The sequence below is a fragment of the Chelonoidis abingdonii genome, chromosome 1 (genome assembly GCF_003597395.2).
Source record: "Chelonoidis abingdonii isolate Lonesome George chromosome 1, CheloAbing_2.0, whole genome shotgun sequence".
Classification (NCBI taxonomy): Eukaryota; Metazoa; Chordata; order Testudines; family Testudinidae; genus Chelonoidis; species Chelonoidis abingdonii.
In genome coordinates this window covers 179492956-179520560 of record NC_133769.1, presented here as the reverse complement: position 1 = coordinate 179520560, position 27605 = coordinate 179492956, and the positions used below count along the sequence as shown (strand labels likewise).

The window sequence follows — 27605 nt, the reverse complement described above, 5'->3', positions numbered from 1 at the left end:
TGACCCTTCCCAGAAACAGCCCCAGCATCCTTCATTTGATCTATCAAAAATAAACAGCATTTTCAAGTCATCTACTTCCTGGGTTCCCAATGAAGCTATTTGATATCTCACACCCTGCCACTCACCTCACTGCTCACATTGGAAATCCTTAGAGGAATAAAATTCTCCCAAGCTGCTGAAAAGGGTTTGGAGGGAAGCCCTGGCTGGGATGATTTAGTTGGGGTTGGTCCTGCTTTGAGCAGGGGGTTGGACTAGATGACCTCCTGAGGTCTCTTCTAACCCTAATCTTCTATGATTCTATAAGTGTCTCAAAGATGGACGAGCATTTAGGGTATGTTGACGCAGCCTGCTGTGGTGAGCCTCCCAGCCCAGGTCAACAGACTCAGGCTTGCAGGGTTCATGCTACCATGCTAAAAATAGCCAGATAGATGTTGCAGCTCAGGCTCTGAAGTCTGTGGGGGAGGGTGGGCACTCTGCACAGCTAGTTCTAGTGTGGTTGTGTGAGCCCAATGAGCCTAAGTCTGTCAACCTGGGCTGGGAAGCTCGCTACTGGCAGCTGCGTAGCTAGATCTTAGGAGCCGATTATGAAAAATGGAGTTATTCACTCACAGTTGTGCCCTCCCTCAACACCTCTGGCCACTGCTCCTTCAGCTCTCCTCTCATTGTCCTTGTGGCCATTATACGTAGCAGGAGAGGCACATGGTCTGTGTGCAGTTCACCAGGGTAGCACATGGGACTGGTGAGAGGTTGATTGCTGGTGAACAGGTCAAATCGGATTCAATTTAGTAGTGACTGAAAGACATTACCCATAAGAGCTATTTGTTGGCCTGTTTGTGAAATGAACAAATCCACCTCTAAGGCAATAAACCAGCCTCTTGGTCTCCGGAGCAGAACCAAGAACTGTATTTATCAAAGAGTGTCTCTTTTGGCCCTGCTGGTGTGAGCTCTGGAGGTGGGGCAAATTGGAGGGGTGGCAGGAAGGGAACTTACACTAATTATTATATTGCAAGATGGGCCAAGAGCCCCGAAGAAACTGAAGACCACTGGCCTCTTTCACCATTATTACATTCACTTTAAGTGTAAACCAAAAAAAAATAAAAAAAATCTCTGCAATTATCCAGCTGGGAGACACCCTCACTCCAGAAGACCATGTCATCTATCCAAATGTGAGTGGCCACAAAGCCCTACAACCTTGACCCCAGAAAACAACAGAACACTTTGTGTGCTAACGTTACCAGCACATAGCAGATGAGCATCTATTTTGCCATCAACAAATGGGAGAAAGTTACCTGCAAATACGGTGTAATCAGAAAGATGCTGCTTCTGATATTACTTCAGAGAGCTCAATGACACCTCTTACACCCTCTTTCATTTCAGTTCCCACTGCTGGATCTTGAGGGACAGGGCAGTGAGAGCACCGCAGTCGTTCGCAGCCTAAGGAAAGAAGACAATCTCTCTTAAGTGCTCAGAATTCCAGTGCACTCAACAGTACTGGATCCAAATGCTTCCTTCAGCCACATTTTGATCCCTTCAAATATGCTTACGGGTGGGGATGGAATATCAGAGTATAAGCAAGGAAATCAGATGGAGAAGAGCTCTTACCTCTAGTGGCATCACTCACTTGGCAGGCTTGTTCCCTTCAGCATGTTAGAGTGATTGTCTATAACCATATTTTCATTGGCTGATTTGGGCCTTTTAGGTGATGTCACAGATAAACATAGGGGTGAAAGTAACTTAAAGGATTTACCGGTATGCTGGAGTCCTGAGTGGGGGGCATGGCCACAACTGGAAGAGGTGAGGCCTTTCAAGATTTAAAGGCCCTGGAGCTCCAGCTGTGGTTGGGTGCCCCAGAGCCTTTAAATCACCTCAGAGCTACCAGCTACAGAGGCAACTGCTCAGGGGCGAATTAAAGGACCCGGGGGCTCCAGCTGCCGTGGAGCTCCGGGCCCTTTAAATCACTGCAGGAACCCTGCCACTGCCACCCCAGGGCGGCAGGGCTCTGGCGGTGATTTAAAGGGCTCAGGGCTCTGCCACTGAGGGGAGCCCCAGGCCCTTTAAAACACTGCTGGAGCCTTGCCATTGCTGGGGCTCCGGCAACAGGGCTCAGGCAGGAATTTAAAGGGCCCAGTGCTCCTGCCACTGAGGGGAGCCCCAGGCTCTTTAAAGTGCCACTGGAGCCCTGCTGCCGCTGGGGCTCTGGCAGCTGGGCTTGGGCGGGGATTTTAAGGGCCTGGTGCTCCCCACAGCGGCTGGAACCCTGGGCCCTTTAAATCACCGCCGGGGAAGCTGGTCCAGTCCAGCATGGCGTACCGGCTCTTGCCAGTACACCATACTGGACCGTACCAGCTTACTTTCACCTCTGGATAAACACCAAATCTCATTGGTGCAGAACTAGGACTTCAGGGCATGCAAAAAATTAACCCTAAATATGCTGAGAAAATTCAGCGTACGTACACCCTTTATTGTAAGTTACAGGCCAATAAATGAGCCTAAGTTACCCACCAAGCAGGCAGAAAGGTGGGGTCTTAGTAACAGTTTCTTTTAAGGGTGTAGCAGGAGCAAGGTTCCCCACAGTTTTACACCCTATTAGTTGGTTTTCCTCCTATAGTCCAATCAGTGTCCCCTTGGCATGCTACACTAAATCAGGCTCACACCAACGTCTCAGCATAAATCTGATGCTACCATTTAAGTGAGCTCTGAATTTGGCCCATTCTGTTAAGTGGATTAACGAAAGCGGAGGAAAAATGTTTTGCTATCTTTCCCCACATCTTTTTTTTCTTAAGCCCATTTTCCAGAACAGAGTTAGAGAATGTGCACTGTTAACACATAGCTAGGTGCAAAGGTTGCCCAGGCAGACCTAGGATGGTGAGCTCCTCAGGGCAGGGAGGTCCCTTCTCAAATGTCTGGAGAGTGTCTGGCAAATTACAAACACCACCACAAACACAACTAAAATCCTCAACCACCCACTCCAGCCCAACCCTCCTCTCCCCTCCCTTTTGCTGCTTGTTTTCACCCTGCTTCACCTTGAAGCAAAGCTTTTAAGCTAAGAAACTGGACTCCAAGGCTGGACCAGCTCCCAATCCAGGTTTCCACCATAACATTGCACTTCTGAAGTATTTGCTGAGCTCTGAGAGGGAAGCAGCAATTTCCCTGTAGGAGCCCTGGCCTGAAGCACTTCACATTTCTCTTCTCACTGAGGTTTAACTCAACCTTAAACACTTGAAAGCTGGCCCGAGACTCCAGTGTCAGCTTCTGAAAGTGAACTTCTAGTCTGAAAAGTGACTGTAAAATAGCACCATCTTATTCAGCAACTCTGCTTCCTGGGGGGGATTCAGAGACATGTCTACTGACCTCAGGCTCAGAGCTAAGTTTTTACCCTTATTAGAATGACAGAGCTAAGAGTGTGAGCTGAACTCTGTTCCTTTGGGTGCAGCAACAGGATTGTTTACTGCTGTACATTCCAAACAGCTGTGCACCCCATTAAGCACTAGGGAGCCGAGCAGGTGCCACTGAGGTCATAAATTGAAGATAATAGGGGCTGTAGAGCTGAGAGCATAAGTTGCCTCGCAGAAGCTCTCTTACTGGTGATGGTGCACGGTGGTGGATTAGCCTCTGGGCCCATGGGGCCTCTGCCCAGCGGCCCCCACCAACTGGGGGGCCACTGGAAAAATTCTGCCACTGAAGCCACAGGATAGGGAAGCCCCCCCCAGCAGCCCCCGACCCTGTCCCAAGCCCTCCCTCCTCCTCAGCGGCCCCCAACTCTGTCCCCGGGCAAAGCCCCCCTCAACCCCCCAGCAGCCCTGGGACTGGAAGAGCTCTCACTTCCTGCTGTGCCCCAGGGCTGTGGCATGGGGACAGAGCTTCTCCGGTCTTGGGGCTGTAGGAGGTGGGGGAGAAAGGAGAAAAAGAGGTTGCAGGGCTGCAATGAGGGGACAGAATGAGGAGTACCCTGGGTGGAACAGGGGTGGGCCCCTGGACCCCACCTTTGGGAAAGGGGCAGAAAGGGGTGGGGCTGTGGGTGGAGTCACAGGCGGAAGGGGTGGAAAGGGACCCCCCCACTTGCTCTGGCCTAGGACCCCAGGAAACCTTAATCTGCATCTGATGGTGCACCAGGAGGAAATAGCCTTGCTTGACTCTCAGAGCCTAGGCTGATTTTGCAGGGCAGGCGGATAGAAAACAAAACCCCAACTCCTCACTTGTAGACAGCACATTTGAAATTAGCTGAAGAAGCAGTGGCACTCCCAAGCAAAATAAAGTTACAAATGCCCTTCAGGGATTTGGGTCCCAACTATGCTAGAAATAACCTCTCCCGGTGAGGGACAGCACTGCAACTCTGATCAGTTCAAACATGCAGGCCAACAGCGCTTGCTTTAAATAGGAGGGTGGCTACTGACAGCGCATGTTCAAGGCGGGGTGATTCTGGGCTCTGAAGCTCACTTCCCCTGTGACCAAACCAGGGCCGTGTCCAGGGTTTTTGCTGCCCCAAGCGGTGAGGAAAAAAAAAAGCCGCGATCGCCACGGTGGCCGCCACTTTATCCTTCAGCGGCAATTCAGCAGCAGGTCCTTCCCTCCGAGAGGGACTGAAGGACCCGCCTCCAAATTGCAGCTGAAGAGCCCGACATGCCGTCCCTTTCCCTTGGCCGCCCCAAGCACCTGCTTGCTGCGCTGGTGCCTGGAGCCAGCCCTGGACCAAACCCTAGATTGTGTGACCCTTAGGACACACTGTAAGGCTCATATATTTTTCTTGGGCCTGATTTACAAAGGTATTTAGATACCTAGAGATGAAGAGAGGCTTCTAGGTGGATTTTCAAAAGTCCCCAAGACAGGTGCTTAACTCCTATTGACTTTCAGTGGGAGTTAGATACCTACTCTGCTTTGGTAAATCCCACTAGGTGCCTCTCTGCATCTTGAGGTGCCCAAATAGCTGTGTAAGTCTGGCCCCAAGTTATTCTGGGGGAAGGAAAGGAATGGTGCAAATAGGAGCTTGCTAGTGGAGGGCTTGAGGATAAGCCTCATTTTGGGAGGTGGCAAAGTCTTTTTAAATGGTAAAAACTCCACTGTATTTTGATAATTATACAGCAGTGACAGCCCTGGCAAAGGGCTCCTTTATACGCTTCAGTACATAAAAACAGGTCTGAACCAAACCAGCCCAGATCTAAAAATCATTCAAGTTTGCAGAATTTTTGATCCTGACCCAAATGACTCAGTTGCTCCCTGCCTATAATGGACCAAACCAAAACCCTGAACCCACATAGCTGCCAACCTTTAGGAAAGTCCTGATATGAATCTATACTTTGTGACATTGGCTGTTACAATTAGTACAATAGAGCATTGAATAGTCTGCACTTCCCTCCACAATCTAGCAACAGAACAGTTTCCAAATAGTACATTTTACCAAGTTTCCTATGAGGCATCAAAAAGCAGCCCATGAATGTGATTCTCATTAAAGGAACTGAACTTACCATGACACAGGAAATATTTGAAAAGCAAGGCAACGGCAACAAGGAAGATGCAGATGAGAACCAAACTCGAGGCAATAATGACCCCCTGGGGCGAAGGTGTTGAAGAAGAAGGACATTCCTTTGGTTTTTCTGAGAAGAAAGAATTGACAAATATAACTGAAGGGCCCTTCACCATAGTGCCACTTTCACACAAGAGTGGGTGTGAGAATCCTGTTTTGTCCAAATTCTAATGCCAAGTAATGCCTTTTTTTTTGCCAGTAACATGCTTATTTGCAATATATTATCCAGCCACACCTTATAGTTCCTGAACTATATGGAGTTCCAGGCAGGGTATGCTCCCTGGTACACAAAAGTGACAAAGCTGCAACTCAAGCTCTGAGGAAGCCTCCCATTCCCCAAGAGTATTTTTCTGGGTTTAAGATTTTTATGACATCTGTGTAGTTTTAAGTGCTGGATTTTCTTTGAGAACTGGGCATGGATGAACTGTGTTTCACATGAGTTCTGCAAGGCTGTGAACATCTAAAAGCAGATAGGCAAATTTGACATAAAGAGGTAATACACAGTAGCAACTAAGTATCATAACCTATCTGATTAACAGAGCAGGCACTGCCTGCCCTGAGGAGCCTCTGTTGGCCGTGGGTGTTTATGTGGGGAAGTAACAAAGGTCTTTCCCTTCAAGGAACAGTGGAGGTTGGGTGGGTAATTACGAGTCTGCATTTAGAGAAACTTCCAGTCATAGAGGCACTACTTGGGTTCTCTTGTTTCAGGCACATTTTACACCTAAGCCAGGGCAGTATGTATGCCTCCAAGTTTATACATAAAAGAGACCTCTGAATGCAAAAGGCATATTTGATCTATCATTCTCTGAGTAGGGGGCAAAGAGAGTGAGGGTCTGAAATTTTATTTCAGTGGAGTCAGATGCTTTTGCCATTCTCATCAGATGGTGGAAGTCCTATCACTTAGAACATTGAAAAGACTAGACGTACTACCACTTCTGCAGTAAGGAGCTCTCCTGCTTTGGCAGGAAGATGGCCTAAATGTATGCTTCATCTCGTAGGGCTTTACCCTCGCTAATGGCTAGGAGTCTAAGACTGGGCTAAATTAAGCAGCATTCAGCTTCCTGGGCATTGGCTTTATTCTCCCCCATAATCTTGCCAGCTGCACATGTGAGCCCCTCTAGCCCGGAGCTGGGACTCCCAAGCATTTGTTGCTTTAAGGACTGTTCCCAACAAACTGAAGTGAAAGTGGCCACGCACTTTAAAAATCAAAAGGTGTTTTTTGTTCTTGTCACTGTTTTTCCCCCTCCCTGCCTTCAAAGAATCAGTCATTACCTCAAGCTATTGTTTTATTATGATTATTTTGCTGGGATTTTTTTCTCCTCTTCTATTCCACACAATATACAATTGAGGCCTTTTCTTCATACCTGTTTCCTCCTGGGAATGTAGACATTCCAGCTATTAGCAATATTCTCTAAGGGCCAGGTTCTGAGCTCCTTTCTCAAGCTGAATGGTACCTTCACAAGTCCCATTGAGTGCAGCAGGGCTATGATGAATAAGGGTGGCCGAATCTCTCCTTAGCTTCCCTTGGAAATGCCTGAATCCATACAGTCAGAACAATGGGCATAGAAACATGTTTTAAATGTTGTTTTTAATTAAAAAAACGGGCTTTTTTTAACTCTCTGGATTTAAGTGTCTTCTTGCAAGCTCCTTTGTACTGTGAAGCACTTAGACTGTAACAGATACTTCATATTCAGTATACTGCCTTTCATCACTCTCCCTGTCTGTTTTCACTTGTCCCTTTCCAGGCACAGGCCCATTTATTGTATGATCCTCTATTTTGCACTGCATTGTATACAATCATGGTACATTACTACATACATACATTAGGAATATTGCTGAGGGTGGGAAGCTGGAATTTCTTCCTGATTATTGCAGCCAGTAACAGACCTTGAGGCAGGAATGAGAGGGCTTGCAAATTTTATGTTTGTGTAACTGTGGACACTATTCTGACACGAGTAAATGCACCCTTCTTTCTGAGCTATGTACCTCAGCGAGTTCCACAAATTCATTACACACTGCATATGATTGGCAGAAACTTACTCAGAGTATAGTTAGAGGACACTTTGTAGACATCATACTCAACGGTACATGTGAGGAAAATTTCTTCAGTCAGATTGAGCTGCAATTTGGCAGTGACATTATAGAGGCTGTCTTTTGAGTCAGATAAATTGGTTTGCCAGTTCACAGACATATTATTGAGGATCCCGGAGACTCTGGGCTCTGCAAAGCCACCATGAGAAGAACAGGTCACCATCACCTCAGTTGAGCCACAAGCATCTTTGGGTACCTCTGCTGATATGACCGGCTTGCTGAAGTCAGCTGGAACAAAGATAGTGAGAGAGATTTAATTACCATTCTGTCAGATGAGGCACAAAATTGCAGTCTTCCTGACCTCTTGTCATTAAAGAGCCCACGGCATTTGGCATTCTAGTGCCTCCAAATTCCTTCTGAAGTTACAGGTGGACAGGGAATTCTAGTATTCACCTTCACTTCCTGTCCTAAACTATTGTCCAGTATTGCAGCGCACTGTTTCACCAGCTGCCACATTCAGTGGTGGTGTGCTGTCTCTCTAGCTATACGGTCATTTGTAAGGTGGCCTTCTTTATGGAAAGTGCTATAGAAATATAGGGTTTGTGGTTATTAATAGTCTATTGCATAAATGTGTAGAAAAGATAACATTGGCCTCTCTTCTGAGCCATCCAGCAAGGGAATGAATTACTTAATGATTTGTATTACGGTCATGTCTAGGGACCCACCTCCCCAAACAACTGCAGTTGGGATCCCATGATGCTGGGCACTGTTCAGATGCATAGTTAGTGACAGTCCCTGCCCCAAAGAGTTTGCAATCTAAGTAGACAAGAATCAAAGCATGGGAGAGGAAACTGAGGCATGGAAGGGTGACGTGACTTGCCAAAGGTTACACAGCAGATCAGTGGCAGAAAGAGAAAGATCCCAGGCCGCCTCAGTTCTATTCCAGCACCCTATCCACTGGGCCCCATTGCCTTAGTTAGCACAAAGGATTGTTTTGGAGACAGTCACTTCTAAACCAGAAACTGGACTGAAACCACTAGCTCATTTCACACAGGAGCACTGAGCAGTCATCACATGGTAACAAGTTTCAGTCACTATTTTCCTAGTCAACTAGCAGCCTAGAAGTGAAAGTCTCCATATCCCATTACCAATCCTTCTGTCCAAAAGGCCTGAAGCCCCCCCCCACCACCCAGCTGTTACAAAGGCCTGTTAGAATGCAGGGGGATGGGAGATGGCAGAATAGAAGAGAGCTGGGCTGTTTTTAGTGCCATGCCACATTTCCCATTAAGCTGATTTGTCAGCCCTAGGACTATTCCTCTCCATAGGTGATGCACTCCACAAGAGGGGGTGTGGAGTGTTCTGGGAATACAGGAGGCAAGAAACTGGACAAGTCTCTTTTTTCACTTCAGTTCTCACTCGCTGATAGGGAGACAGTTCCTTCGGGGGGGGGGTGGGTCCCTGCACACCAGGGAGTGTTATATACATGCTGCTGTAAGGCAGGCTGAGGACTAGTGATGGGAAAACCTCAGGAGAGATGCACATTCAAGATGTAGACGATTCCAGTGCTTATTCATGGGCCTAGGTAGAGGCTTCCCTGCAAGATCTCTGGGACTTTCTGCTGTCATATGGGTCAAAAAGAAAACAATGTCTCTGCTCTCAGTTGAAACCAACTATCAGAGAGGCGGCCGCGCAAATGGAAAATGATGATGTGAATGGAATTTCTTCTAACTTCCACCAAAGGTTCAGATTCATTTTGAGCAACAGCACTCCTGTTGCTCCACTAAACCATTTCCCTGGGGCAGTGCTTACAGTGCTCTGAAAAAGTGTGTGTGTGGGGGGAACGAGCATTTTCTACAGAAATGAAAGTGACATCATCAGCATCTGCCTGTCTCTCCTCCCCCCTGGCTCCACATCAATTTTGCCCTTTTCCAGCTTCATGTCTGTTCTTCCTGCAGCTCTGGGGGTTCTTCACTCCGCTCCCCCAGACTGAGAGTGGCTGCAGTGATGTCCCCTCTCTCCTTTCCCATGCTGGTGTTGGAGGCAAAGGAGAGACCAGAGGCACCAGCCTGTCACCACTGTTCACAGGAGGAGCTGTGGGCAGGGAGAAGGAGTAGGGCCATCCTGAGCTGCTGGGCTCTTACAATCATAGAATATCAGGGTTGGAAGGGACCTCAGGAGATCATCTAGTCCAACCCCCTAATCAAAGCAGGCCCAATCCCCAGATTTTTACCCCAGTACCCCAAATAGCCCCCTCAAGGATTGAATTCACAACCCTGGGTTTAGCAGGCCAATGCTCAAATCACCGAGCTATCCCTCCCCATCTCCTGCTCCCCACTCCCCTCCTGGAAGAATAGGCTCATGAAGGGTGGGGAGTGGCAGAGGAAGAGCTCTGCCCATTCCCTGCATTAGCTCTGATTGGCTGCTTACACCCCAGCAGGTGGAAAAGTAGCCAATCAAAAGGGGTTTCTCCCCATGCAGGGCTGACATGTGCACTCCTCAATGCCAGCTGGAATTATAGAATGTTTATTGGGTGGGTCTGGAACCCCTTTCAACCAGGTGCCATTTAAGCACGGGTCTGAGGTGAGGTTCATTTAACCCTTAGGGAATGGCGATGTCTGATCCCTAGAGCACTAGCCACGCCCCTAGAACGTTGTGTGGCTCTCCAAGGGTGATGGGGCAAAACCAGGAAGGGCCTAGGGCTGCTGAGAGGTGGGGCCTGGTCAGAAAGCAGTCTTCCCACCATACCATGCCTGCCCTTGCAGGGACCACTTCCTCCTGCTCTACGAGAGAGACCTGACTTCTTTGTGCCTCACTCTGGAAAGCAACATAGGGCCAAATAGCTCAGAGCACAGACCAGTGATGGCACTTTCTGGAGTGGCTCCTGGAATAAACTCCATGCCAAAGAGACAAGTAGCAGGCAAGGGAAGGGGGAGGGAGAGGAGACGCTCTTTCAATGCTTGAAGTAATGTGGACATGGCCAGATTTCCAATTAGGCACAGTTGGCACGTGCCTAGGCACACTGGCGTTCTAGGGGTGCCTAAAAGTTAAAAATGAGTTCAAAGTTAAAACATACAACAATGATTTTGAACCTGCAGCTCATGGGCTGCATCCAGCCCAATTAGCACACAGCTGTGAGTGGCCCAGCTGTGTGCTAAAAACAATTCAGTTTGCCACTTCAGCCCTGGCAACGGCGAGGCTGGCGAAGGGGGAGACAGCACCACGCAGCCATGCTGGAGAGCTCCTGCCAGCAAGAAAGGCAAAGCAGCCCCTGGTGGCAGGGGAAGGCTTCAGCAATGCAATGCAGGGGGCCCTGCTGGGCAAGTGGGTCCTGAGGGAGCCCGGCCTGGGCAGGTCTCACTCCTGCTCCAGCCTGGCTGATCGTGCCTCTCCTGAGGGTCCAGCGCAATCCCCGACTGGCCCTGGCTGTGCTGCCCATTCAGTCTGGTGGACACAGTCCCCTCCCAGAGGGGCTGGTGAGTGTGGCCAGGGCGCAGGAGAGTGGATTTGTAGGGGGTTTGGGGGGGGGCTCTGGGCGGTGAGGAGTGCTAGGCCATGGCGGGTGCAGGAGGTCTGTGTGTGTTGGGGCGCTAGGCAGTGGGGTCTATGTGGGGCACTGGACAGTTGTGGAGGATTTGTGGAGGGGGGCACTGGGCAGTGGGGGGTCCGTAGGTTGGGACGAGTGCTGAAGATGCTGTGCCTAGGGGTGTGTAAGGTGTAAATCTGGCCCTAAGTGTGGACTGCCATGTAGGAGGACAGAGCTAATGAAGGGGGATGGCAGGTAATCCTATTGGAATTCGAATCCTAATGGCGAGTCTCGCCGTGCTTACGCTTCTCAAGGATTCTATGACCTGACTGTTCTGTGGCCACAGTGAATGGTACGTCTAGTCGTCCATCTTAACCTCTTGGTCTTTGCATATTAATTAAAGGCTTCTGATGATTTGGGTCACACCACTTACCTACAACCACCAAAGCCACAAGCTTGGCACATGCACGCCTGTAAGCTCCATTCTCTAGCACCTGAACTATGCATTCATATGTGTTGTTGTCTGATAGTTCCACTGGGGAGATCAACAGTGTGAGGTTCTGTAGGTCCATCTCTGTCCGGTTCACATACTTTGAATTGACTGGGACCGAGTCTGGGACTGGCTTCCCTCCTGAGTAAGCCTGTATTACTTCTGTTTGTATTGTTTGCCAGTAAACACGGTAGTTATACAGGGACTCTGGGCTGGGTAGTTCACGGCAGCAGGGCAGGAGGGCACGTTCTCCCAGTTTGGCTTTGAACTCCTTTTTTTCCTGTGCAAAGACTGCAGGGAAGCAAAAAGGAAACAACAACATATGTCATGAGACAGTCATATATCCGTAAAGCCCATTCTGCCTACAACTCCATCACCCTTGATCACAACTCTGTGTACTCCCACTGACATGCCCCAGCTTTCCATTGTCCACTTTGAAAAATCCTCCCAGAAGGGACCTTTCTCGGTGATGTGTTCTTGTGATGCTCCAATCTCACATACGGGTCTAAGTAACAGAAAATGGTTGCTAAGCATGTGAATTAATGAAAATGATCAGATGCATGGCAAGCAGGATAGGTCACAGTTTTCAAAACTCAGAGTAAGTAATCATCACTATTGTCATTGAAGGGGCGAGGTACGTTGTCATACCCATCAGGGACCAAAACATCTCCTCTTCTCTCTCTTCTTAGAGCTGTTTGTTTGCAAAATCCCTATAATTTTTCTGTGTGTTTCCCCAACCTCAAGCAAATGCAGCAATGCATCTTTTTTTGTAAAGGGAAGGGAGAACCAACCCAACACCCACGCAATCATAAGCAACCCTACAACAACAAGCCAGCATCATAGCCCAACATTCACAAGCATCTTTACAATAACAAACCGAGACACACAGCCTATAGTTCATGAGCATCCCTGCAACAAATCTGGATACATACCCTGGTGCTCATAAGGAATTAAATCACTAAACCAAAACTGCTGATGAGTATCCCTACGATAACAAACCAGCGTCACAGCTTGGTGCTCATGAGCATCCCTGTGACAATAAGCCAGCACACTTACGGAATTAAAAAAAAAAAAGAAAAGAAAAGAGAAGATCACTATGGAAACAATGCACCCCTGTCCTGCAGTGGTTCCCCTGCTTTGCAGTATCCCCCTTTGCACTCTGCTCCCGTGCTCAGTCCTGCAATGCAGCGCTACAGTAGTTCTGCTTCCCCGCCTCCATCTGGTCACACCGTGGAGGTAGGACATCAGAAGCGATAGCAAGCTGGAAGGCTTGAGAGGACCCATGACAGCAAAGCAGAGGCTAGCTGAGGACTGATTGGCCCAGACTGATGACAGAGCAGTGTCTGGAAAGAAAGAATGATCTTGTGGTTAAAGCAAAATGTGGGCAGGTCTATTCATACCTCTGCCATGAGTTGCAGAGCAGCTTTGAGCAAGTCACTTAACCTCTCTGTGGCCTACTTTCCCAAAGTGGGATAATGATACTTACCAACTTAAAAGGATCGCCTAAGGCTTAACTTGTTGCCTGTAAAGCTCTCTGAGATCCCTCGCGGAAGGTGCTAGAGAAGAAAAACAATCTTAGGCTGCCCTGGTGCTCCCTGATTTGCAGGAGGCATGCCTGCCATTAACCAGAGTTCACATTTCAGACACCAAACCAAACCAAAAGCATGATTTTATGATTCGAGTCTGACATGCACAGGGAATCCATTGCCAGCGCACATGCCCCTGCTCCACCCACCTGCCTTATGGCAAATCATATAGAAAATATGCCAGGGTCAGCAAATACAAAATTGTGTTTTCCATTTAATTGGGGAGCTCTTCTCTGACTCAGGCACTTCATTGCCCCCTCATTAGCGAGGGATCCCAAGGAAAGCTCTTTTTTATCAATCAGGTGTGTTACTCTGTGTAACGCAGGCCACCTTAAGCTGCATGTCTTGCTGCTCCTCCTCTTTGTGTGTGTCTGTCTTCTTCCTGCTTGTGTCTCCTTCCAGCTCAGTTACTATCATTGCTAGACTTCCAATAACAGCAACTGAAACTTTGGAATTCTGGCCTGATATCACCACCCAATGCTGCTGGGTTGTTTTTTTTATTATGAGAAGAGTGGGCGTAGCTGTAAATGTCAGTGAGACATCGCATCATGAGTTGTATGAGGTTCTCCACACTTTGCCACCAAGAGTCTCCTCTGCAACCAAAAGGAGAACAAAAACCTCCTGGGCAGTACATATGCAAAGGCTGGAAACTCCTGCTGATGTCACACCCGCCCTTAAAAGGCACTGCACCCATGAAACTGTAACCCGAACACTTTAAGCCTGAAGCAGCCACAGACCAGGGAGAGTCATGCAACTCCACAAAAGTCCCCAGTTCATCTGAGTTTACTTTAAAGGTGAATTGCAAAGCAAAAATGAAAACTGAATCCAATCCAGATTTACATACCTAATCTTCTGTAGAAGGGATCCACTATGGAAAAAAGTTGTAATGGATCATCTAGACAAAAATTCCCTCCTCTTCCCAACCTGCCAATGAAATCCTCTTGGTTCTTGCTCTCTGTACCCAGAGTGGATACTTCATTTGACCCCATGGATGAAGGAGTCAGGAATAGAGGAAGGAATTTCAGTTCTCTCACTCCTCCCACAGAAAAGAGCAGGACACAGGGGTTTATTTGCTTCCTACAAAGGATACAGGAACTCCAACTCCATTTGCTTGGTGATTCCCACTCTACTACCTATTTGATCAGAGACACTGCTATGGTTAGATCTCTGCATGGATCAGGGAGAAGGAGTAGAGTGCTGATCAGGAGAGGTGCTCTCAGCATAGCAAGGCAATGAAGAAGCATTAGCAGTAAGCTTGGCAGAATTCAATTTTTATATATATATATATATAAAATTTCAGTGGATAATATCAATGGTTATTTTTAAGCATTTTATTTTTTTAAAATTTAAAGTTTCTCAATTTTGCAAAATTACGGGTTTTAAGCATTTATTTTTTTTTGTCTTTTTTTTAACAGTTGTGGGGTCAGGAAATTATTTAATGACAGCAGACCCTGAGGTTCAAAAAATTAAAGCTTTATAACCATTAAACACAAACTGTCAACATCAGATATCAAAATATACAATACATATATCCTTAAATCAACAAATCATACCTGTTTTTTACTATTCATTTGCTAGTCCATTTGTAATGCATCTACCTCTAAATTCTAAACCACTGGATTTCTCAAATACCATTTTTCTTACTTTTGCCTATCTGTAAATTTCAGTTATCATCTATGGAAATATTTTTTCAGCGGTTTAAGAGTGTATGGTGAAATAGATGTTTACCGACATATACAAATCAAAATCTAATCCTTCCAAACCTAGTTATCAGGGATCAGATTGGGCTAGCTAGAGACGTCTCAATGAACCATTGTTTTCCCCTGGTTAGTGCATCTTGATTCCAGAATTTCAATTTGCATTGTGCATCTGCTGGTTGCTACTCCACTGTTAAGGTTAAGTTTTGTTTTTGACTTAAAGCAAGAATTTGACCTCTTGACTTTATAGGAAAACTATGGCACATTCTCCCCAAAATTCTAGTACTTACTCCTTAAATACAAAGTGATTTTTCCAAGCATTTACGAATAAATTCAATAATTAGGTTATGAATTAAAATTAGCTAAGTAGGTCTTTAAAGAAATTTGCACCTGCTTCATTATTTTCCTGTCCCAAATAATCTTAGCAATGGGATACAGATTTTTTAAAATTTCCATATAGTTCATATTGGGCATAGGCTATATTTCAGGAAATATCATTGTATTTAAGAGGAATTACTGCTTTCCCTAATTGTTATGAGTATATTTGCTATGGAGACACTCCTGTCAACAGTTCAGGGGTTGGTGTGACATGGGAGGTAACTCAACAAATCATCACCCTTCTTCTGCAGTTAATTTGCATGCAACAATTCTATTGGTTGTAATGCCTCAGTGATATGAGGAAGACAGGGCACATGTGCTGAGAGTGGTCTGTATCAGATTTGGTCCAACCGGTAGTACGCTTTAAATATTATGTAACTATATAGTAGGTGGCTGGTTGCACATTAGCTTGGGCAAGCGTACTTGATGGGATTCCTGTGGAACTTCTATTTCGGTTCCACTGTGCACAGAGGCAGCACTGTACTGGGAAAATGAGGCAGAAGCACAGAGATACTGGACTCGGCAATGGGCTCTCCCTGAACCCCTTCACAAGTGTTGGAATCAGTAACAGAGCCCTGCACACCAATAAGTCTATTGCAAATTAAGGGTCAGATTTGTGCTGTTGCTCTGAGGATGCAAAGCAGCTGTAAATCCAGCTCTTCATGACCAGGTACTCCTTGGTGGGCCAGGATCTCTTCTTACCACAGATGTGGTGGAGAGAAAGAAGATAGAAATAGAGCATCTCTTTAAAAAATAGATAAGTATTTAATTCACCAGCAGTTGTATTCAGTCCCATTTCCTTATAGGTTTTCAGTGTATGTCAACTGTGCCGAAAGCAACCTTAATTCTACTCTATACTGATTCTATGAGGAAGAGAGGAAAGGTATGAAAGAAATCTCATTTGATTTAAAAACTCAGTTTCCTCTAGTCTGAGACCGTACATGCAGATTCATAGATTCTAAGGCCAGAAGGGACCAGGATCATCTAGTCTGACCTCCTGTATAACACAGGCCACAGAACTTCCCTGATTTAATTCCTGTTTGAATGAAAGCACATCTTTTAGAAAAATATCCAATCTTGATTTAAAAATTGCCGATTGTGGAGAATCCGCCTTGACCCTTGGTAAATTGTTCTAATGGTTAATTACTCTCACTGTTAAAAAAAATGCACATTTTATTTCAAGTCTGAATTTGTCTACTTCTAGCCACTGAATCTTGTTATAACTTTTGTCTACTAGAAGTGTCCTTTACTATCAAATTTCCATACCGCACACAGATGTTTATAGACTGTGATCAAGTCATCCTTAATCGTCTCTTTGTTAAGATAAAAAGATTGAGGTAACTGTGTAGGACATGTGTTGCTGTAGGACATGTTTTCCAATCTAATCATTCTGTACCTTCTACAATTGATCATCAACATCCTTCCTGAATTATGGGCACCAGAACTGGATGCAGTATTCGAGTAGCAGTCTCACCAGTATCTATTACCAAATATAGAGGTAAAATAATCCATCTACTCCTTCTCAGTATTCCCCTGGAATGCCAAGGATTTCATTAGCCCTTTTGGCCACAGCATTGCACGGGTAGCTCAGCTGATTATCCACCATAATCCCGAAGTCCTTTTCAGAGTCACTGCTTCCCAGAATAGAGGGGCCCAGCCTGTAAGTATGGCCTACATTCTTTGTTTGTAGATGTATAACTGTACACTTGCCTGGATTAAAACACATAGTTTACTTGCACCCAGTTTACCAAGTGACCCAGATCAATCTGTATCAGTAACCCGTCCTCTTCATTATTTACCACTCCCACAATCCTTGTGTCATCTACAGATTTTATCATTGATGTTTAATGTTTTCTTCCAGGTCACCGATCAAAATGTTAAATAGTACAGGGACAAGAACAGATCCCTATGGAACTCCACTAAAAACTCACCCACTTGATGATGATTCCCTACGTACAGTTACCAGTTTTAATCCATTTAACGCATGCCAATGTTGATTTTCTTTCGTTCTAGTTTCTTAATGCCATGTGGTACCAAGACAAATGCCTTACAGAAATGGAAGTATAGTACATCAACACTATTACCTTTATCAACCAAACTTCTAGTTTCATTAAAAAACTTATCCTTTTAGTTTGACAAGATCTATTTTCCAAAAAAACTATGTTGATTGGCATTAATTATATTACCCTACCTTAATTCTTTATTAATCACGTCCCATATCAGACATTCCACTACTTTGGCCAGGATTGATGTCAGGCTGACAGGCCTGTGATTACCCAGATCGCCTCATTTATTCTTTTTAAATAGTGGCACTAATTAGCTTTCTTTAAATCCTCTAGAATTTCACTACTGTGCCAAGACTTATTGACAATCAACAGTAATAGTCTAGATCAGAGGTGGGCAAACTATGACCCGCGGGCCACATCCGTCCCACGCCCCCAAGCTCCTGGCTCTGGAGGCTAGCCCCCGGCCTCTTCCCTGCTGTCCACCCTCCTCCACAGCCTCAGCTCGCTCACTGAACCGCTCGTGCAATGGTCTGGGCTGCGGGGCTGTGAGCTCCTGGGGCAGCTGCAGAGCCAAGCCTGACCCAGTCTCTGTGTAGCGCGGTGACAGCGGTGGCACAGCTGTAGCACCATCAGCCACTGGTGCTCCAGGCAGTGCAGTAAGGGGTCAGGGAGCAGGAGGGGTTGAAAAGAGGGCAGGGGAGTTCGGGGTGGTGGTCAGGGGGCAGGGGATGTGGATAGGGGGCAGGGTGGTTGTGGGAGGAACAGGGGGTTGAATAGCGGCAGGGATCCGCGGGGGGGACAGTCAGGAAGGAGGAGGGGTTGGATGGGGAAGCATGGGGCAGTGAGGGACACGGGTTCCAGGGGCAGTCAGGGGACAGGGAGAAGGAGTGGTTGGATGGAGCAGGGGTCCTGAGGATCAGAAATGAGAGGAAGGGTTGGATGGGGTGGCAGAGGTCCGGGGCAGTCAAGGGACAGGGAGCGGGGTGTATGTGGATGGGGTAGGGGTCCCAGAAGGACCGAAAGGAAACAGGGGGGTTGGATGGGGCAGGAGTCTTGAAGGGGCAGATAGGAGGTGGGGGATGGGCCACGACCCCCTCCCTTAACCAGCCTTCCATACACTTTACGAAACCCAACGTGGCCCTCTGGCCAAAAAGTTTGGCCTCCCCGGTCCAGATTGTTCCTCTGCAACTCTTTTAAAACTCTTGAATGAAAGTATTTGGACGTGCTGATTTTAAACTATCTAACTTTAGTAGCTCATATTTAACATCTCCAGCGATACTAATGGAATGGAAAATATTTCATCATCAACACCACCACCACATCATATGACTACATCGTCTAGCTTTTTCATTGAACACTTCTGCCGTTTCTGAATTGTAACTGACAATTCTACCACTTCCATCTAGTAAAGGACCGTATCATTGTTAGGACTCTTTTTGTCCCTAAAATACTTGAACATCTCCTTAATACCTTTCACATAATCACATGGCTCTGTCATGTCATCTCTATAAGGCAGAGTTAAGGTGGGTTGGAAGGTGCAAACTGTGCATTATTGCCTTACGGTTGTATTTCTTTTAAGCATAACCTTAACCCTCAATTGCCTGGATTTAAAAGGCTTGGTTTGAAGACAATTACAACATCTTTACAATTTCTTTTATCCTTAAGTTACTCATACATACTCTCAGTCTTAATATCATTTAAACTTTTTTCTTTTGATTTAAATTTTTTTTCATCTCTAGCCCTTATGATTATGAAGAAAGCCTGGAAAACATGAACTACGTGTAAGCGATGCACCAATGCTGAGCCTAAAAAACAGCATGAAGTCATAGATCTGGGAAGTGTATATTACCTCTATTCATCTCAGTAGCATGCTAGCTCTGAAGCTTAATGATGGTAATTTAAATATCAACATTGTTAACTATGTTACTGATGATCAAAGCATGTCCAGCACCACGACTTCCCTCCCACCCAATTTAACCGAAGCCTGTCACAGGCAGTTCAAAGCAGAGCACATGGGGTGCCAATCAGCATGCTGTCCATTTTTGTAATTCTTACTCATCAAAAATTGGACTATAGTCATCCCGCTTTGCCTAAACTTGTTTGTGTCACTACCGTGAGGAGACATAACCCAAAGACTTGCAGCCAGGTAGCAGATACAATGAGTAAGAAGGGGGCATTTTTACTGAGTTACTCATGTGACAATAACTTTGCTTAGAAGAAAAACAGTTCAGCATCAGAAGTGCCTTGATCTTTAATTAGTAACTCCTAAGATGTGCCAGGGAAGCTTTAATAACCACGTAGTCCAGAGGGTGTCACCTTTGCAGCATCTCTAGCAACACAGTGACATCCCTCACATCAGTACCATCATACCTACCCCTGGAAATTTCCAGGCATACCTACCCCTGGAAATTTCCACTACCTGCGTCTGATGAAGTGGGTATTCACCCACGAAAGCTCACGCTCCAAAACGTCTGTTAGTCTATAAGGTGCCACAGGATTCTCTGCTGCTTTTACATCATATTGGAGGCACACGAACACTGCCTTCTGAACTCCACTTCCCTGTGCAAGCCACCCGTTAGGGTACTTCAAGTTCCAACTCTGCCTAGTTTACAAGATAAGAACGATCACAACTCACAACCTACTAGCCAACATGTTATATCCAAACAAGGAGTTGTGGGGACAAAACCCTGATAGTTTCTGCTTTCTTGGCTGCTGGGATCCAAGTGAAGATATTCAGACTGGATGAATGATTTTGTAAAGGTCTATTTGCCTTAAATTTTATTGTGCCCCTCCCCCTCGGGTTATTCTGAGACAAATGGAATATGTATGCCGGGCAGGGGGCAGATTTAATGCATATCAGCAGAGCTGGGATATAGGATAGAAGGGGAGGGTTTTTTGTGAGGGGAGGCGAGGGAAGAGGGCGTGAGAGACCCACTAAAACCCTCTTCCAGCACTAGGAGCAGATAAACCAGGTTAGGATAAGAAAGGACAGAGTTGAACATTCATTCAAAATTCAAATCCAGACTTGGATCTTTTCTGAGATTAGAGAAATGGTGGTTCCTTTAAATCAAAAACCAACCCTCCACCCACCTCCAGACATTTCCTCAGCATTTTTGCACTTGCTGGTTTGGGGCAGGACCAGAAGTAGGAGTTGTGCAAGACCATTCAAGGGGGATGTGTGGAGCACAGAGATTTGGATGAATTTGTTAAGCTTTTTCAAGATTCATCTATCCCTGGTTGGAACCCAGTCCTCAACAGCATTTTCTAGTAGAATACTTTGCCCTTCTGTAGCACCTTCCAACTGAGGAGGTTCTCAAAGCATGTCTGTCACAAAACCCCCGCCTGAGTATTATCCCCACTTTATAACTAGAGAAACTGAGGCATAAAGCTTAAGGCCCAAATTTTCAAGAGTGTCTACTAATTTTGGGTGCCTCAAGTTTTCAGATACCCATCCCACTTCCGATGCGAATAGATGCTGTTAAGTGCCCAGCACCTGTGAAAATCAAGCACTACATGCCTCAGATTGCATACCCCAAAATTAGTGAACACTTTTGGTTTAAATGACTTCCCTAAAAATGTACAAATTAGTGATAGGGCAGGGAATAGAAACCCAGAGTCCTTACTCCAAGCCCTCGGCTCTAATGGGCACGTATTCACTACTGCATTGAGCTGGGAATCTAGGCAATAAGCCAAAATGTGAGGGATTGCTTGAAGAAATATTTTATTATATATAGATAGATAGATTTAACCTAACAGGCTAAGTGATAAATAAAGAACATGATAGCATTCTATAAGTATCTGAAAGGTATAAAGACCAAGGATGGAGAGAACTTGTAGAGGGCAGTCCCAAGGGAAAAAAAAGCTAAAAGTATGAGTCGCTGAGAGGAACAAGTATATTGAATCGTAAGTACTTTCTAACAGCGAGATCTCTTTAGACTGAAATAATTTCCCAAAGGAAGTGATGAACACCTCTTAGAACAGTCGAAGGTAGACAGGAGATCACATGCACTTCATAGAACAAGCTTGCAAGTTGCAGTGACAGAGTTTGACTAGATTATCTTTCCCACCTTTAATTTCTATAATCCAACATTACGATACTGCAGAATCAGAGGAAAGTGAAATGTACTGTGTTCTGTATGTAGGAAACATCATCATTAGTCAATGACCAGCCAGCAGTCAGCACTTTCATTTTCAGTCAGGGAGTCCCCTGGGACCAATGAACTGAAGTGGTATTTGAAAAGGTAAGAGAGAAAAGCAGAAGCACAATCCGTGGTGGGTTCTGCATTTGGAACTATTTGCATATTCTCGAATGACCTTCTGAATCTCCCAGTGATGTTCCTTGGAGGGAATTGAGTTATTACAACTAGATTTCTGCATCTTTGAGTTCTGAGGAGGCAGCAGCTCATCCAAAAAGGCAAAAGAGACCAGGGCGGCAGCAGCAAAAAGACAGAAACTGAATTTGCATGGCTTAGCCACTTGGGCTGTGGCTGCTTCAGTGAAACATTTGCAATTTCCTCATTGCTGTCTGCCCCTGGTACAGCTCCTAGGCCTGTTGGGAATGGCACCGAAACTGGCCACAAATGGACAGAGAGTCATTAGTAACTGATGAAAACGTTGCCAGTGCCCACGGAGCATGCTACCCTTTTTTATTTTTAATCTCTCCCACCACCCCCAACAGAAATCTAATAAAGGGCCAGCTCCTCCCTGAGCTGGCTATTGTCACATGTGTTCGAGAGGGGATTCCCAGCTCTTTTGAGTTGTTGGTGAGCAAACATTTTCTTTCATTGTTGAAGGAAGTGTATTTCCCCACCCTCCAATAATTCAAAAATGTTGCAGGGATTTTCCTCAAAACTTTCCAAAAAAAAATTCACCTCTGGACAGAGCCCAGGAACCAGATCCTGAGCCTTGGCACCACTCCGGGCAGGCAAAGACGCTGCATAACCATATTAAAGGCAGGGATGGCGCTTTCATTTAGGCGACATAGGCAGTCGCCTAGGGTGCCAGCATTGGGGGAGGGGGCGGCATTTTGCCAGGGGGGCGGCAGGCGGCTCCGGTGGAGCTGACGTAGTCGTACCTGCGGAGGGTCTACTGGTCTCGCGGCTCCGGTGGACCTGCCGCAGGCATTTCTGCGGACGGTCCGCTGGTCCCGCGGCTCTGGTGGAGCTGCCGCAGGCATGCCTGCGGCAGCTGCACCAGAACCGCAAGACCCGCGCGCGGGGCGGCGAAATGGCCCGGCGCCTAGGGCGCCAGAAACCCTGGCTCCGGTCCTGATTAAAGGGGTAGTAGGAGCTTCTCCCAGCAAGTGAGAATAGCCACCTGGCCTAAGGCTGGCTTCATTGGCTCTACATCACCTCCTCCTCGTCTTCACCAGTACCTGGGGTAGGCCAGGAGCACACTGAGATCTGGCAACCATTGGCTGGTATAAGAGCTGCTAAGGGTATGTCTACACTGAAGCACAGAGCGAGCCTCCCAGCCTGAACTGACAGACCCAGGCTGCCTTGACTCAAGTTTGTGTGCTAAAAATAGCAGTGTGGATGTTGCTGCACCAGTGGAGGCTTGGGGGGCTAATGCCCAGCTGCAGTGTGGACACACCCTAAAAGACTGTTACCAGCCAGCGTAACTTAGAATAGCTCTTAGGCTACTCTAAGGCACACTAGGACTTGAAGTGGTCGCAGGAAGCCCTGGGGAATTGAGGAAGCAAAAAGATGGCTTGAAGCCACCTTTGCATCCCTTCCCTGCCCTATCCCAGGTCCTGTGCTGAGCGCAGCATGTTGGAACCTGAGAACTGGGACCCACGCATGAAAAATGTCAGCCACAAAGAAGAAATGTTCAGAAAGTTATGAGCATTTGGAAAGATAGAGTTAGAACGAAAGCCCTGAGGTTATGCTATCTATAGCAGTCACTAACGGTGACTATGTATATCTATATACTGTATCCACTATACACACACACACACACACACACAAGCTAAGGGCTATAGTGGATACAGTAAATATTGCACCACAGGTTGAAGAGAAGAACAAAAATAGCTTCAGGAATTATTTCCCACTGGAGGTCATTTTATTCACCTCCTGGGGCAATAAACATACTTATTCAGATGGGTGATGCCGGTTTAAATTTTATTATACAACGTTCTGCTTCCTAAACATAGTACAGCTTTAGTTAACCTCTGCAAAGGGTCCATAATTTTACATGACAAGCTCAGAACAATTTTGTTCCATGTCATAGTAAAAGAACGACTGCCATAGGTTCTTCTAGAATGCCCATCATCATGGTACCTACCTGCTGTCATTTAGCCTGTAAACCATACGTCACAAAGTAGAGTATGTAGCAAAACTTCTCTTTTGAAAAGGAGTTTAAAGCTCAAAAATAATCACTGATTTTGGGTGCCCAACTTGAGACACTTCAAGGTGCCTTGATTTGGGCATCCAAACTGAAACATCTAAAAATCAGGCCACCTTTGAAAGTGTTGGCTTGAATGATTTGCTTAAAATCACCCAGCGGGTCAGTGGCAGAGCTGTTAAGAGAAGCCTGGTCTTCCAGCCCTGTGCTATAGCCGCACTGCCTACTGTACAGAAGATCATGAATTTGGGATGCCCACCTTCCTAATGCGTGAGCTATGAGATCATCTGCTATGAGCCCCAAGGAAACCTTTAAAACCATGCCATGGTGTACTCTGTATAGGCTACGTAAGTATTTGTGGTACTGTATCACCGAGGTACGCCAGTGACAAACCAAGACCCCACTGTGCTAGGCACTGCACATACACACAGAACAAAAAGTATATATTGTACAGAAGAATGTTCTAGAGAGATTTAAAAATGCAGATCAGTATTGTTTTCCATATTACTCTGCCTATAAATAATGTAGGCTCCCTAATGCTATCTGAGTCCCACGGCTCAGAGAGGAGAAAAAATTATAACCAGTACATTTTAGAAATCTCCAAAGCTTTTCTCTGCTTGTTAATGTCATAGTCTTCAAATGAGCATCTTGCAGTCTACCATAATTAGAAACAAAAGCACTGTTCCTTTGGAAAGGACAGTTCCTGGCTTTCTAATGGGATAAAGCTCCTGTTTCTATTGATCAGACTTTAAACTTCTCACTGGTGAAGGCCTGCATATTGTCTAGCTTGGGCCTAATATAATTTTGGGGAGTAATATGGCATTCTCGTGCACACATACATTTATACACATACACACGATGGTTTAGTGTGGCATAGCATTACAGCATGAGTGTGGATGGATGCATTACTCACAAATACATGTATTACATTTATGACATATATTTAAATGTGTGTGTCGGAGGTTGGGAGAGGGAAAAGAGCCTTGAAAATGTGTGTGGTTTGCTTTACATGGGTCTGTGTGTTTAATTCCGTGTGAAATTCCCCAAGTTTTGCTTTGAGTTTCTGGTTTGAACAAACTCAGAATCTTAAAGTGAAACTCAGTGGGAATAACAAATTTTCCCCCATTTCATAATACTACCAAAAAACTCAGAATTTTGGACAACTTTTATGCAAAGCCACTATTCAGCACAGTTTGCTCTAAAGTGCCATTAACTCCACAGAAACTGTCAACAAGCCTGATACTTGGAATCTGTAAGGGATCCAGGCTCAGGAGAACTGTATGTGTTTTGAGGTTTTGGTGTTAACATTTCACACAGGTGTGACAACTGATCTCAAAAGCCTATTGAATTCAATGGGCCTTGCAGCAGACTCTTCAGAGAGCAAGGGGATAGGATATATGATTCAGTCCCAAGACCAGTAATTTAAGCCTGCATTAGGGGAATTGTTGATTGTGTGATTTTGCAATGACCAGTTTAATGTACATTTCCCAGAGGAGAAATTACCTCTTTCCGTTTCTGCATTTCCTGAGAGCTTAGAAGTGTTTCTGTCACAGAAGCTCTGAATCTGCCTCTATCCTTGCAGTCAAGGGAAGATAGGACAGGGCAGGGCTCCCTTTAGGGCCTGTCAATGCTAGTGCTTCAATGACTGGAAAGAGCACTGCTGAGCAATGGCAGAACACCCATCCCTGCCTATCCTGGGGAGCACAGCTGGCTCTCAGCTTTGTGTGGCCCTATGAAAAGTAGCACTTGCATGGACCACCCCTCACACACCCAGCCTTGGACCAGGCACTTTCCCACAAGTGTGTGTGTACTCATATCCCTTCCTGCCTGCCTTTGGTGCTCACTCCGTCTGTGGGGAGCCCTCACCCCTCACACTTTTCAGACTCAGCAGTCTTTAGTGACCCACTTGGCCTAGTAAGCCAAGAATGGAGCAGAAGTGCCACTTTCCAAACAGAAAGCAGACAAGGGCGTCTTGAGAATTCTCTCTGTGCTGTGGCCTGCACACACCACTCTGTTGGGGCCATGGCTATGGAATTGAAAATGCTCTTCTAGACAGCATCTCATGGGTGTGGGGAGTGGAGAGCCCATCACAAGCAAATAGGTCACACAAGCTTATGGTTGGCTCTGTCCAGAGGAGTGGGACCAGGATCAGAAATCCAGTTCTTGCATGGAGTATTAACTACACCCCCCACCCCACCCCACCCCACCCCAGCCACCAGGGCTCTTCCCAGCACCCTGATATTTCTACTACGTTTTAGCGACAGTGAAAAGCACCACCCTGGAGGCTGCAGTCCTCTCTCTGTCCCCATAACATGCAGCAGCAGTAGCTCCAGCATCCTAAGCTTCTGCCCCAATGCTCCTCACCGGCCTAGTGTGGGGAAAGAGGGAGTCAAAGCTTCTGAGACATAAAATGGAACAGAACTCGTCCACTTACCTAGACTAGTGAAGTGAAGCACAAAGAGCCCCTGCCAGAACCAATTCTTTAATGCCAGGCCAGACCACATCAGTTCAGCCCTGGCCACACACACCATTTTCTTAGAACTTCTCGGATAAAAAAAGACAGAGAAAAGAAAAGGAGTGAAACAAGAAGGAATTGATGAGTTAATAAATGAAGCCTTGAATTGACCAGAAATCTTAACTCTTTGGACAAGTGATACACCATGTAGCACTTCTATAGTGTTGAGCATCCGGCAGGATCCCATAGCACAGTGATTCTCAAACTGGGGGTTGGGATCCCTCAGGGGGTCTCAAGGTTATTACATGGGGGGGGGTCATGAGCTGTCAGCCTCCACCCCAAGCCCCGCTTTGCATCCAGCATTTATAATGGTGCTAAATATATAAAATAGCGTTTTTAATTTATGGGGGGGTTGCAATCAGAAGCTTGCTATGTGAAAGGGGTCACTAGTACAAAAGTTTGAGAACCACTGCCATAGCACTTTACAAACGCTGGTTAATTAAGCCTCAGTGTCAGTGCACTGTCCACTCTCCAGCAGTTTCATTCTGGACTGGGTGATCTGCTGTGCTTGGGAAATTCTAACGGCCTTTTCAAGGGTTAATTCTGTATGCTATGGACGTTATTCGGAGGGAGCAGTTAAATGACTTTCCCAAGGTCCTGGCCACTCATCAGTGGCAGAGTTGGCCATACGCCCAGGAGTCCCAATTGCTAAAGCCTCTGCTCTATACATTGATCCCCATTCTCAGTGCACCAAAGCTCTGGCTGGTATAAAATCAGGAGGCTGGCTTTACACTACCTTATTGCCTCCCCCTATTATTCTGGAGTTGGCCAGGAGCCTAGAATAGCCTCCGGACTTCCCCAAACTGCACCCAGTGGCCTTGGCCATTCAGCATTTGGGAAGTGAATTCAGTGCGGAAGAGCTGCTGGATTTACAGCTCAAGAAAAAGCTGTTTATTACATAGGCACAGCACCAGCAACAGGGGGTCAGTGCCCTCCAATCCTGCCTCCGCCCATCCTGCCTCAACTCATAACAGACACCTTATTGAAATCATCAGCTCAAGGTGTTCAGAGGTTTGTTTTCCAGCCCAGCAGGTTTCTGACCAATTTTAAGATTATACATTCTTGACCTCCAGCAGCCCACACAGCCCAACATTACCAGGCACACGCCATGCAGCCAGACAGTAGTGAACTGCTAGCAGAGGAAAGCAAAGGGCCAAACCACTCCAGTAGAGGTCCCCAGAGTCACCTGCCGCAAGGCAAAAACTGAGACCACTCACTTGTGTTCCAGTGGCTCCTTCTCCCTCTTGCCGTAGGGTCTGGGTAGTCCTTAGCTGGCCACGTCCCCTGTGTTACGGAGCTCAAAGCAGCTCATTCTCAGTCAGCCGTGCACAACAAAAGAACAGAGCGTGTGCGTGTGGAGCTTAACTTTATACAGGCAAAAAGGATTGCCACCCCCACAACTTCCCCTTTTGCACTGATTAAGAATCAAAACCTTTCTGACCTTGACGTCCCCACGCTGCTTGGAAACAGTTGTTATGAAGGCCCTGGGACCAACTTGACAGGCTGTGTTGAGGGT

General features: G+C 46.3%; 1 protein-coding gene across 1 annotated transcript; it reads right to left on the bottom strand.

Moving 5' to 3' along the window:
• Window positions 1-1227: 1227 nt before the first annotated feature.
• CD80 (CD80 molecule) lies at window positions 1228-27403 on the bottom strand. Its single transcript, XM_032804806.2, has 6 exons — window positions 27307-27403; window positions 26009-26115; window positions 11509-11856; window positions 7562-7840; window positions 5463-5591; window positions 1228-1434 (listed from the first exon to the last, which is right to left on the bottom strand). Exons 2-6 carry the CDS (start codon window positions 26103-26105, stop codon window positions 1307-1309), a joined length of 981 nt encoding a protein of 326 aa, XP_032660697.1. The 5' UTR covers window positions 26106-26115; window positions 27307-27403; the 3' UTR covers window positions 1228-1306.
• Window positions 27404-27605: the final 202 nt, after the last annotated feature.

Coding starts and splice junctions, on each gene's coding strand:
- CD80 (XM_032804806.2), bottom strand. CDS start 26,105: ATGGTGTGTGTGGCCAGGGCTGAACTGATGTGGTCTGGCCTGGCATTA. Junction 11,857..26,008: donor GCTTCACTTCACTAGTCTAG/GTAAGTGGACGA, acceptor GCTTCCCTGCAG/TCTTTGCACAGGAAAAAAAG. Junction 5,592..7,561: donor GTCCTCTAACTATACTCTGA/GTAAGTTTCTGC, acceptor CTTTCTTCTCAG/AAAAACCAAAGGAATGTCCT.